General features: G+C 32.8%; 1 protein-coding gene across 1 annotated transcript; it reads right to left on the bottom strand.

Annotated features, from left to right (window-relative positions):
* Window positions 1-793: 793 nt before the first annotated feature.
* On the bottom strand, window positions 794-8,192 carry LOC129288318 (40S ribosomal protein S8-like). The gene is made up of 9 exons (XM_054924832.1): window positions 8,064-8,192; window positions 7,882-7,954; window positions 6,684-7,014; window positions 5,956-6,128; window positions 5,800-5,870; window positions 3,553-3,625; window positions 1,919-2,249; window positions 1,187-1,359; window positions 794-1,101 (listed from the first exon to the last, which is right to left on the bottom strand). The coding sequence occupies exons 1-9, from the start codon at window positions 8,065-8,067 to the stop codon at window positions 1,020-1,022; spliced, it is 1,311 nt and encodes a 436-aa protein (XP_054780807.1). The 5' UTR covers window positions 8,068-8,192; the 3' UTR covers window positions 794-1,019.
* Between the last annotated feature and the right edge of the window lie 5,837 nt (window positions 8,193-14,029).

Raw genomic sequence — 14,029 nt, 5'->3', positions numbered from 1 at the left:
ACTTTGAGACCCAGACTTTGTTGCTTGAATTAAGATAATGGGCACCAGAAAAAAAAAAAAAAAAAGAACGTGATTGATAATTTGATATCAATAATTTTCGTACTCCTTTATCTTTGGCAGAAGAATGGGGCAGTAGTCCAGAGATCATATTTTATTAGAAATGCATTATCTCTAAATGAGAGCTTTATAGTTTTTACTCATGAATTTCAAAGCTAAACAAAGTTAAGGAAAAGATATACTTCCATCAGTAGTTGGTGAAACTAGTGTTGGAACCGTCCGCTCGTAAATAATTCAGAAGGTTGGGTGTGGGTGAATTTTTTTAATTGGTTGATTTGATCATTGAGCCAATTTGCCATTCATTTTTCAAAAGGTTTACAGAGAAAATTAGTGAGTTTGTTAATATTGCCGCTTGAGGAAAAAACAAAGATGCAAGTTTTTGAGAAATTAAATGGAGAGCGAGCCAAACAATTTCTTAGTTCATGAAAATTTGTAGTGTTCGTATTCTTAAATTTACAAAACAAAAAAAAAACCTAGCTTTTAGAATGCTATTAATGAGTTTGACAGTCGAATTCTGTTTTGTATATATACAACGATGCTCTATAATGATGGAGGGCAAGTATATGAATGATCGAGAACATCGGAGTGAAATGAACCTTTCTATTGTAACATGGTGATCAAAATTCCAAAAAGATTCTGTAAAAGGCTCAGATTTACCTCTTCTAATATAAAAATTATTTATAAAGATTTTGAATATACATTATTCCAAGGGGTTAAAACATTAAATTTCGGAAGGTTGTCCAGCAAAACACCCATTGCACACAAGCATTAACAAGAACTGAAGAGTATCAGTCACAACTGTTAAAGCAAAATTACAAATAATTAAAAAAAATTGTACCCACTAAAGATCAATGTCTCGAGAATGAGGGAACCTTGTATAAAAAGCACTTTGAAGGTACCATTCAGCAAAAATTCAATAAGTCGATATAATTTGGAAGCAGAAGAAAAATGGAACACTACATTCAAGCAGCACCAGCACCCTTTCCCTTCTTTCTCTGGATTTTCTTCATGTAAAACTCCAACTCCTTGCCTTCCAAGATGTAACTGCATTATTCAGGACAATCAAGCATCAATGTTTATAAACAAAGATCAATAACACAGATTTTGACAAAAATATGATTAAGCATACCCATCAGCTCGGCCACATTGACCAGGACGAGAAGAAATGCAAGCCAACAATCGGCCGCCACCAAATTGCTCTTCAATGTGGGGATCAAGCTTTCGATCTTTCTGGCGCTTCTCTAGTTTTCTAAGCACGTGATTACTTTTCTTTGTCTCTTCAACGGCAGCAGCTTCACCCTCCTACAAGACAAATGACAAACAAAAATCAAATTCATAACAGGAGTGAACTTCGAAATTATACTTGATGCATCCAGAGAACAATTTCATTGCAACACATGGCTTATATATTTCATATTTAATTAATTATATCACTCGAGTTTTGATAGGGTGTTTTTGGAAGAGGGGGTCCGAATGAAGTGTTGAGGGCCGGGATGAGAGAGTAGACTTCAGTGATTGAAAGTTGATGGAATAAGAAGGATGCTATCACAGTCCCCCATTGTATGTAACAACATCATTAATGGGTGAAGTGGGCACCAAGAGTAAAATCTCCACATTCCAATATTATCTTTCTAAAATAGAAATGTTGTCCCTTTTAAAAAAACATGGACAAGAAAATCCAAAACTGTCACAAAACCACCCAATTTGGAGTGCTTGAAAATGGGTTTAGTATGGCTTCTAAATCATCCGGCACCAACATTTTTTGAACAACCCACAAATCTGGTAGACTTACCGAGCTATAATCATAAATGAAATGAAAAATCACAGAAGATATAATTTTTATGATCAGTAATAACATTACCTCTGCAGAATCCTTCTTGGCAGCTGTTTTCTTCTTCCTGCCAATATCAACACCATAATGCTGAAGGTACCACTGCTTGAAAGGAGCAGCATCAACCTGAATGATAGCACTCTTCACAAGGGTTTGAGTTCTCACAAGCTCATTGTTTGAGGCATTGTAAACCACATCTAGTATACGTGTCTTGCGGGTCACGGCTTCACTACCCCAGGAATAATTTCCGGTATCTAATCGCAAAGCCCTCCATTTCACATTGCCACCTCTAACACGAACTCTCCTGACTGTCTTGTTGCTTGAAAGCTTAGTATTTGCTGGTTGACGACCCAGCTCATACCTATACAAACCGACAAATGTCTGAGCAAGATGCATTATGATTTAATCACTTGTGAAAATGTAGTCTATAGAAAAGCCAACCAATAACATTAAGGATAGCTGGCATATGAAATACAACAACAATAACAACAAGCCTTATCCTGCTAGATGGGGTCGTCTACATGGATTATATGACGTCATTGTGCTCTATTATTTATTAAGTTTTTAGCAAAAGTCTCGCTCAACAACCTCCAAAAGTATTCTCTTCAATTTTCCTCTGCCTTTCTTAACAGGTTCAAAGTTATCTATTCCACTTTCCTTACAAGTGCCTCCCATGGTCTTCTTGTACATGTCCGAACCACCTCAAATGATTTCTACCATTTTTTCTTCAATAGATGCCACATCCACTTTTTCCTGTATTTGCTCATTTGGAATTTTATTTGTGCGTGTATATCTACAAATTCATCTCAACATTCTCATCTCTGCTACTCCAACTTTATACTTTTGTTGTCCCGTTAAAGCCAACATTCACTACCATATAAAATTGTTAGTCTTATAGCAATATGAAATAATAATAAGACTAAAGTATGTACTATATGGTCATCAACATTTGTAATAAGATCTCAAAAAACAAAGAGAAATGGGTACAAGAATTTCCTTAAATGCAATAGAAATTCCAAAAGGCCATTCATCTTAGGACATTCATTGTTCTACTTTATCGTAATTTTAGAACTATCATACTCAATATTGCACCAGAAAGGACAGCGCAAGTAAAGTAAAACTTTTTTGTTTTGGTTTTGGGGAGAAGGGTCGGTTGAAGACAAGAGAAGCTCTCCAGCTGATTCATGAACGACCCATTAGGATGTCTTGCAGATCATCTAATTGAATTTAACTCAAAGAGCCCAACACTAAATAGGTATAGTTTCATACTTTGATGTGAATTTCCAAATTATAGAACCGACTTTTCCTTTGATTCTGCAATGATGTTTGTAGAAATAGAGCAACGAGATCTACAAAAGTTCCCCCAGATACGAACTCGCATTCTCCACTCAGACATCACTACCTTACAAATCAATCATTTATGGAGGATAGATGAAATGCCACCACAAACAGATACCATTTCCGATTTCTGGGCTTAAAAATTCTCTACTTCATTGGCAACTACGGCATATAATCATTGGAACAAGTAAAAGAGCAACCAACTGGACACAGGCATAAAATCTACAAGACAAGTTAGATTATTTGAGTAGTAAGCAACAAGAGTGGGTAACAACCAACAAGTTGAAGCTAGAGTAACAAAGAAACAAACACGATAAGAAACATACTTTCTCTTCTTCCTCCAAGCCTTCTTCTTGCCACCAGTGGCACGCCTCTTGTGCATGGAATCCCTGGAAATACCTGAGGAAGAATGAAAAAGCTCATGAGAGAAACATCCAAACAGAGATTATTACTACTGCGAAGAATTGATCAATCCTGATTAGAAATCGACAACGGAATCAAATCGTACCCATCTTGGCGGAGCTGCTGTATCAGCCGCGTCACCTGCCGTCCAGCACGTCGTCGCTCCCCACCTTCTCTCCCGCTCTTCTGGTTAGAACTCTAAACTAAGGTAAATGAGACCCGTTTATGAAACCCTAGCTCTGCATTTTTTTGGGCCCAAAACGGGTTGTTAAACCCGACCCATCCTAATCCAAATTACGGTTTACAATGTCGGCCCACTTTATTTACTTAAGAGTTAAGAACAAAGTACCGTACAAAGTAAATTTTGAATAAAATTTATCAAAAAAATTGAACAAAGAAAAAATGGCGTTCTATAAAGAAGAAATCTGAAGTTCCATATTTTTTTCTCAATACTTCTCTACATAGGTGAGCTTATTTCCGTACAAATGAGATTTTGTCCAACATAAAATTTAAAAAAAAAAATCAAGAAGGAATGTACTATTTGTGTTGTCATAACGCGTTGTTTATTCAAGAAACATGGTTTTGTTTGTATCCCTTCAAGCGATTTCTTCGATTGGGTAAAAGAAGCTTGTTGAGTGCACAAGAAAACATGCTGGCCACCAAAAAAAAAAAAAAACAGTACAAGAAAACTTGGATTGAATTATATTAGATATAAAATATTTGTTAAAGATGCTCAAGAGCTTCTTATTAGTAATATTGAGAGAAAATTTATTAGAAATATTAATATTTCAAATTAGTTTATATATTCATGTTGATATTATATTCGATAATTATACTTGCAGATACTTTTTTTATATGTATTCATGAAATATTGAAATATTTTTAAAATTTTTTAATTTTAATTTCAATGCATATTTAATACTTTTAAAAAAATTTAATACTTTTAAAAAAAACATAGGAATGTTTTCTTTCGACATGTTAACCCTAACTAGGAAACCATCGGTGGGGACAAGGCTATAGGCAACTAAATATAGATAGTATAAAAGTACAATGATTACGTTTTATTTTGAATTACTATAAAAGATTATATAAATATATTAATTTGGATGTTTTTTGAATTGAAATTATTTTTTAATAGTTTTATGTATTTGTTTATAAACATATATGCATGTATGGAAAACCTATCATATCTTCTTTTTTTTTTTAATGAAAATATCTCTCTTGAAACTTTTTCACTTATTCAACATAACTTCACCTACTAAAACTATAGAGAAAATTAAAGACTTGACCACAAAAGATTAGACTATTGATTTTAACTATGTGTTTAGAGAAGCTAATCAATGCTTGGACTGGCTTGCTTGTTAGGCCCATAATGTCAATGTTGATATTAAGATTAATTATCTAGGGTACTGTAACTTTATAAGTTTAGACATGTCCTAATTGCTTTCTTCCATATGATTTACTTATACTCTCATATTAAAAAAATGAAAAATATCAACATATCAAATGCGTATGGCATTCAATTCAATATCTGTATATCATAACATGGTACTCAAATGGAGACTCTCGGACACTAGTGGTAAATTATTGTTAGCAAATTGGGAGAATGACAACTAAATTCCAAGGCAATTAATTTATTCAACTTAAATCCCAAACAATTTTAATATACAAAAAAAAAAAAAATCCGTTGATCCTTAAATAACATTTTGTCATTATTCTAACAGATAATGGATTATAAAACTCTGTACTACAACTTGCAACTCCATTAACTTGTTTTCCCAATTTTAAATAGGAATACAAGTAGCAAGTTTGGCTCCTAATTTTGTGATTTCTAATTAATAAAAATTGCAATTATTTTTCAAATCTTAAGAGACAATGCAAATGTCAATTTTTAAATTTGAAAAGCAATAAAGCTATTATTCGCTCAAGAAACTTCTTAGAAGAGAGGGAACATTACCAATAATTGTACTCCAAAGCAAAGTGAAGAGTATCAGACACAAAGTGTTGAAGCAAAATTACCAATAATTTAAATAATTGTACTCGTTAAAGATCAATGTCTTGAGAGGGAACATTCTATAAAAAGCACCTTGAAAGGTACCATTCAGCAAAAATTCAACTAAGTCTACATAATTGGAAGCACTAGAAAATTGAACACTACATTCAAGCAGCACCAGCACCCTTTCCCTTCTTCCTCTGGATTTTCTTCGTGTAAAACTCCAACTCCTTGCCTTCCAAGATGTAACTGCATTATTCAGGACAATCAAGCATCAATATTTATAAACAAAGATCAATAACACAGATTTTGACAAAAATATGATTAAGCATACCCATCAGCTCGGCCACATTGACCAGGACGAGAAGAAATGCAAGCCAACAATCGGCCGCCACCAAATTGCTCTTCAATGTGGGGATCAAGCTTTCGATCTTTCTGGCGCTTCTCTAGTTTTCTAAGCACATGATTACTTTTCTTTGTCTCTTCAACAGCAGCAGCTTCACCCTCCTACAAGACAAATGACAAATAAACATCAAATTCATGAGAGGAGTGAACTTTTAAACTATACTTGATGCATACAGAGAACAATTTCACTGCAGCCATTAAAGAGTTGATGCATACAGTGAACTTTTCTTTTACACTTATTTCACGTTCAATCATATCACTCAGTTTGATTGGGGGACTTTCTGAAAGAGTTGCAAGGCATAGCCATTAAAGAGGTCAGATGAAGTGTTGAGGGGTGTGGTGAGACAATACACTTCAGATTGAAACTTGATAAAATAAGGACGCTATCACACTCCCCCATTCAATGTCACAATGTCATTAATGGGTGAGGTAGGCATCAAGAGTAAACCTTCCGATCTCCAATATTATCCTTCCAAAATTGTAACGCCCTTTTAGAAAAACAAAGACAAGAAAATCAGTGAAAAATGGGTTAGTATGGCTTCTTAACCACCCTGCACCAACATTTTCTGCATACCCCCACAAATCTGGTAGACTTACCGAGCTATAATCATAAATCATAAATGAAATGAAAATTTTTATGATTTGTAAAAATATTACCTCTGCAGAATCCTTCTTGGCAGCTGTTTTCTTCTTCCTGCCAATATCAACACCATAATGCTGAAGGTACCACTGCTTGAAAGGAGCAGCATCAACCTGAACAATAGCACTCTTCACAAGGGTTTGAGTTCGCACAAGCTCATTGTTTGAGGCATTATAAACCACATCTAGTATACGTGTCTTGCGGGTCACGGCTTCACTACCCCATGAATAATTTCCAGTATCTAATCGCAAAGCCCTCCATTTCACATTGCCACCTCTAACACGAACTCTCCTGACTGTCTTGTTGCTTGACAGCTTAGTGTTTGCTGGTTGGCGACCAAGCTCATACCTATACAAATCGACAAATATTGCATGAGCAACATATATTATGATGTAATCACTATGAAAATGTAGTCTATAACAAAGCCAACCAATAATATTAAGGGAATGCTGGCATATGAAATAATAACACAAAAGCATGTTCTATATAGTCATCAACATTGATAGTAAGATCTCAACTCACAGACAGAAATAGATACAAGAATTCCCTTAAATGTAGCAGAAGAAATACAAAAAGGTCATAAATCTTAGGATATTCATTGTTCTACTTTATCATAAATTTAGAACTGCCATACTCAATAATTGCATCAGAATGGACAGTGCGAGGAAGCATAAACTTTTTTCTTTTGGTTTTGGGGAGGAAGGTCGGTTGAAGACAAAGGAGAAGCTCTCTTTCTGATTCATGAACGATCGATTAGATGTCCTTCAGACGATTCTCTAGTTGAATTTGACTCGAAAAGCCCAACATTAAATGGGTTTAGTTTCATGCTTTGATGTGAAATTCCAAATTATAGAACAGATTTTTTGTAGGATTCAACAATGATGCAAGTAGAAATACAGCAGCGAGATCTATAGAAGTTTCCGGACATAAGAAATCGCATTCTCCACTGGGACATCACTACCTTACAAATCAATCATTTATGGAGGATAGATAAAATGCCATCACTAACAGACACCATTTTCGATTTCTAAGCTTAAAAATTCTCTATTTCTTGGCTACCACCGCATAAAATCATTGGAACAAGTAAAAGAGCCACCAACTGGCCACAGGCATAAAATCTACAAGATAAATTAGATTATTTGAGTAGTAAGCAACAAGAGTGGGTAACAAATTGGAGCTAGAGTAAAAAAGAAAAAAACACAATAAGAAACATACTTTCTCTTCTTCCTCCAAGCCTTCTTCTTGCCACCAGTGGCACGCCTCTTGTGCATGGAATCCCTGGAAATACCTGAGGAAGAATGAAGAAGCTCATGAGACAAAAATCCAAACAGAAATTGTTACTACAGCGAAGAATTGATCAATCCTGATTAGAAATCAACAACAGAATCAAATCGTACCCATCTTGGCGGAGCTGCTGTATCAGCTGCGTCACCTGCCGTCCAACACCTCGTCCCTCCCCCTCTCTCCCGCTCTTCTGGTTAGAACTCTAAACTAAGATATATGAGACCCGCTTATGAAACCCTAGCGCTCATTTTTACCCCACAAAACGGGCTAATAAACCCGACCCAACCTGATCCTAATAACGGGTTTTGAATTTCGGCTCAATTTTGTTACATCTCACAAAGAACTTTGTTTGGGCCAAACATGTCACAAACGGTTAAGAAGAATGTCCGGTCTGTTGGTCCCCCCCCCCCCCCAAAAAAAAAGTGTACTGTACAAAGTAAATTTTGAAATAAAAAAGGAGAAAATTTTGAATAAAATTTATCAAAAAACTTACCAAAAAAAATAACTAATTATTAAAAAATAAATTTTGAATAAAATTTAACCCAAAAAATTGAATAAAGGAAATTTGTCGTCCTATAGGGAAATCTCAAGTTCCATATTTTTTTTTAATACTTCTCTACGTAGGCGATCCTTTTTATGTAATAACTAGAAATATTTTAATATTTAAAAATTAAAAATAAAATGTAAATTTTCAAAAATTATAAAATAATTTATGTTAATCTACTTAGAATTTGTTATTTATTTGAAGTAAATATAAATAAAAACTTATTTTATTTTAAATTTTATGTTGTGTATGCATATCGAAGACACAAGTGATAGCTTATTTTATATTAAATGTATTGTACCCCGGGATTAATATGCTGGTCTTCTATCCTTGTGCTCTTCTTTTAATCAATGTGAGGAAAATTTTGAAATCAAATTTAAAAATAAATTTACTATTAAGTTTTGCCCCATATAATTAATTGAAGAAAAAAGTTTACCCACCAACAAATATTATTATGTCTTGTTTGGTATGTTTGAGACTCGAAAAGTGAAAGTAGAATTTTGAAATTTACTTGTTTAGTGCATAGGAACCAATTCTATCAAAAACCATGAAACTTGTTTTCAACGTACCCCTGTAAGAACTCAATTTCATCCCTTTCACTGAAATAAAAATTTTATTTCACTTCCATCATCATATCAAATATTTCCTTTGTTTAAAAATATAAGTTATTTTTAACTGAATCTTACTCCCAATAAAATAGTTACTTACTTTTCAATTAACTTTATCTTTTCATATTTATCCATATTAAACACCCTATCATAAATATAAAATTATTATTAATAAGGATATTTTTAAAAAAAATAATAATTATACCTCGAAAGACTAAAAATACCTTATATTTTTTAACATCTAACTTCTTAAAAAAATACTTTATATTTTTAAATAGAAGGAGTATTTTTATCTCACTTTTACCTTTGCTTCTACTTCCATTGTCAATTCTACTTCTAACAAAAACTTTTTCATTATACCTAACGGGGACATTAGATCCATCACTTTTTCCCTGACAAATTCAAACTTAAATAACAACTTCTACTTTATTATGTGCTGCATAAAAAAACATAAACATTTATAAAAAATATAAACACTTTTTAAAATTTTTTAACTGCTTCAAATTAAAATAAAATCAGCTTAATCTCTTCTCAGAATTTGTTGGCCCATTCATCGCCATAAGAAAAATAAAAAGATATACTATAAGGAAGCATATACTATAATTTATGATAATGATTTCAAATAAGCAAATAGCATAATATGACATTATGGCATTATTTATTAATTATATGTATGTTCATGATAAGAAAAACAATAATTGAGATACGTTTAAAGGACATGGAATGAAAAATAAATTTATGAACATCATAAAATTAATTTCAAATCACATAATCGCATTTTACAATAATTTTTTTTCTATGGGTCTCAAACCATAATTTACTTTAAAAATAATTTTTTTATTTTATAAGTAATTTTTCACGTATATATTGGAAACATAAATAACATAATATCTCATGTATGTTAAAAATTTATATATAAATTTTTTTACCTTGTATATATTAAAAATATAATAGTATTAAATATAAATTAATTCAAATATTAATAATAATAGAGAGATAAAATATAATAAATTAAATAAGCATTTTATTATAAAAATATAATCATTAAAAATAATGACATATAAGATTTTATTTGACTAAAATAATGTAATTTTATTAGATAAATTATGAATGATATGGTGCATCAAGTCAATCCAATAATTTTTCCATTTTTACTAAGTCTAATATTCACGTCAATTTTACACGGTGTACTATACCTATTTTTTTCTTGCAAGTGCCACATGAACATGATCTTTTAAAATCTAAAATTTTTGAAAAATTAAAAAAAATTACCATTCATCCACTATAGATTTATAGTGAGACAAATGCATTTTACATTATTATCTTGTAAATATAAAAAATATAAATATTGAATGATAGGCTCTCACGTATATTATTTTTATTATGGGTTTCATATATACTGATATTTTTTGCTATAAATCTCATATTTATTTTTATATTAAATTAAAAATCATCGTTCATTCCATTATAGATTTACAGTACAACAAATACTTCTTGTACTATTATCTTATACATAAAAAAAAATATAAGCAGGAAATGATAAAGCCTCACACCTATTATTTTTATCATGACTCTCACATTTACCAACATTAACGTCACACTAATTTTTACAGCATGGGTCCCAAGTAATCTCTAAAAATATTTAAAAAAGTACAAATTACATCCCATTGTAGATTTACATTGGGACAAAAATAATTTACATTATGATATCTCTCTCTCACACATATAATAAGTACCAAATGATAGAGTCTGACACTTTTTTTTTATTATTAGTCTCACATTTTCTACTATTTTTCACCATAAAACTTTTTATATTGCCATCCCACATAATCTCTAAAAATGTAATTTTTTTAAAAAAAGTTACTATTGATCCCACTGTACATCTACAATGGGATGAAGAACTTTACAATATTGATTGATGAGATTTTCTCCATCATAAAATAATAAAATATTAAAAAAGGACCATTTGTGTTATTATAACGTACTGTTTATTCATGAGACATGGTTTTTATCCCTTCAAGCCATTTCTTCAAATACTTCATGGGTAAAAGAAGCTTGTTAAGTTTACATGAAATCTTGAATTGAAATATATTATATATATAAAAATACTCATAAGCTTCTTCAATGAGATATCATTCTCTTTTCACAATTATAGAACCATTGCTCTAGATCATTTATGGTTAGTAATATCAAGAGAAAATATGAGACAAAAAAAAAAGATTTCTTACATTTTTCACCTTATTTAGAAAATGGATTCCTGAGAATTAAATTTCATATCAACTAGATTAGGCTGCGCAAAAGTCTTATGGTTTGGTCCGACCCGTGAAAACCCGGTCCTGTCCAATCCTATAAAATGTTGGTCTTATAAGACTAAAAATACCAAAAAGACAGAACTGCTTTTTTGGGTAAAACTAGACTAGAGACCAAGTATCTGGACTAAGTGGTCCAGTGTGGTCTTATATAATTATTTTAATATAATTAAAAATAATTTATAAATTATTAATTAATAAGTTAGTGAATTAGTCTTACACTCTTACCGTCTTCATGTCTTGCATTTACATGTCGAAAAAAAAAAGAAAAAGTCTTATACTAGTAGTCCAGCTCCAGCATGCAGCCACATACTCGAGTCTCAATCCACAGGCACTCATTCTTAGTTTCTCCAGTGCACCGAAACCCCAGCCCCTGCCTCTTCTAGTGTGCCACCATCAACCACCATCAATCGCTTCGCCTGCCCTTACTCTCTAGTCTCCATCACCCCTGACCTCTGATTCATTGCTCTTCATTCTTGCTTGAGCCATTCTCTTGCCCTCCGCTGCTCTGCTAGTATGCCACCACTGTCGGTCCATCTATCGTCACCTCTCACATCTGATTCACTGTCGAGCATGCCACAACATCGCCCCACCCTTACTCTCCATTACTCCTAACCTCTGATTCACTACTATTCTCGCACCTTTGAGCACGTAATCGCCAGGTATGTCCTGTTAACCATCACCCTACCCTTGCTCTCATTTTCTAAAGTTTCTTGTAGAGGTTTCAGTTGAAAAGTAGCTGTAGAAATTTCTTGTGTTGACCCAAGTCTTACATTTCCTTGTTCTTCTTTCTTTCATCTTTTTACCTGAAAAGTAGCTGTAGAGATTTCTTGTGCTGACCTAAGTCTAGCATATTCTTATTCTTATTTCCCTTGTTTTTTTACCTAACTCTGCATGATCACCGAATATATGAAAAACCATTAAAGTGGATGTATCTTTTCCCCTGACTCTGCCTCATCACTCTACATGATCCAGAATTTGTTGAAATTTGTTACACAGATTTGGATTGACTTGCCATAACATAACAATTATCTAAAGTTTTTCCCCATGTCTGTGTTGATCTGTTCGCAGGACATTTCTGTGGGCTGATTTTTATTAGTAATCACCTTATCAATTATATGCTCTCATGTTTTGGCTTGTGTTACCTACCATGATTTTGTGCTGTTATAACTTGTCCATTTTGCTTCCTTTTTATCATTGTGTTATTATAACTTATCAATTATATGCTCTCAATTATATTTTATCATTGTGAAGTGATGGATATTGAGCAAACATCCAGCATTGACCAACCTCAATCATCTTCTTTCATTGGTGAAAATGTGAGTTCAATACCTTCTGGACTATCTTTGACACCTACTCCTCCTCCTCAACCTCTAACTACTATGGAATGTACTCCTCCTCTTGTAATTGTAACTGAAAGTGAAGCTACAGAAGGTAGTAGGAAGAGAAAAAAATTCTACAAGAAAGGTATTAAAAGTGTGGAAATACTTTACTAAGTTATCATTGGAGGAGACAAATGGAGAAGTTAGAGCTGCATGCAAGTACTGTAATTTAGATTATGCTTATGACCCAGGCAAGCATGGCTTAATATCCTTGAAGAGGCATGTACCAAAGTGTCCCAAGAATCTACATAAAGCTACATAAATGACAAAGTAATCTATGTTGAATTATGTGACAGGGCAAGACGGAAGCTTAGTATCTCACATGTTCAATCAAAAACGATGTCGTAGGGTTCTAGTTGAATTCATCATATGTGATGAGATGCCATTTAGGCTTGTTGAGAAGGAAGGCTTTAAAAAGTTTGTGAAGGAGTTAGAACTACGATTTCAAATCCTTTCAAAAACAACAATGGCTAAAGATGCCTAGCAATTGTATCTTAATGAAATTAGAATCTTGAAAATTTGTTGAAGAAGTGTACTAATCCTCTTTGCCTCACTATAGACTATTGGACATCAGTTCAAAACTTCAATTACTTATGTTTAATGGCCCATTTCATTAATAATGATTGGAACTTGTATAAGAAGATTCTCAATTTTTGCATGGTTGAGAATCATAAGGGTGACATGATAGGCAAGACAATTGAAAGATGCTTATCTGACTGGTGCATGCAAAATATGTTCACTACAACCATGGATAATAAAACTTCCAATGACACAACCTTGTCTTACTTAAAAAGGCGTCTAAAGAATTGGAGGGGTCTTGTTTGTGGTGGTGATTATCTTTAATTATGGTATTCTGCACATATTTTTAATCTAGTTGTTAATGATGGGTTGAAAGAGTTGAAAGATACTTTTGAGTCTATTTGAAATGCTATTAGATATGTTCGTTCCTCTCCTTCTCACTTGCAAAGATTTAAAGATGTTTGTGAATTAGAAATGCTGGACATAAAAAGTATTGTTTGCCTCGATGTCAGTACTAGATGGAATTCTACATATTTAATGTTGGATGTGGCTTTGAAGTTTTAAAAGGCATTTGAAAGATTAAAGGATAAGGATGAAGATTTTGTTAGCTACTTCAATAAAGGTTCAAAGCATCATGCTCAGGAGTGACTTTTCGTGTTTAAATGGTAGCATGGATGCCTATATTTATAGGCAAGGTGCTAGACCCGATTGCAACAT

The sequence above is a fragment of the Prosopis cineraria genome, unplaced genomic scaffold, assembly GCF_029017545.1.
Source record: "Prosopis cineraria cultivar Desert tree isolate PC_DT_omini unplaced genomic scaffold, ASM2901754v1 PC12, whole genome shotgun sequence".
NCBI lineage: Eukaryota > Viridiplantae > Streptophyta > Magnoliopsida > Fabales > Fabaceae > Prosopis > Prosopis cineraria.
Note: the sequence above shows the minus strand (reverse complement) of the source record. Positions and strands in the feature narration are given on the sequence as shown.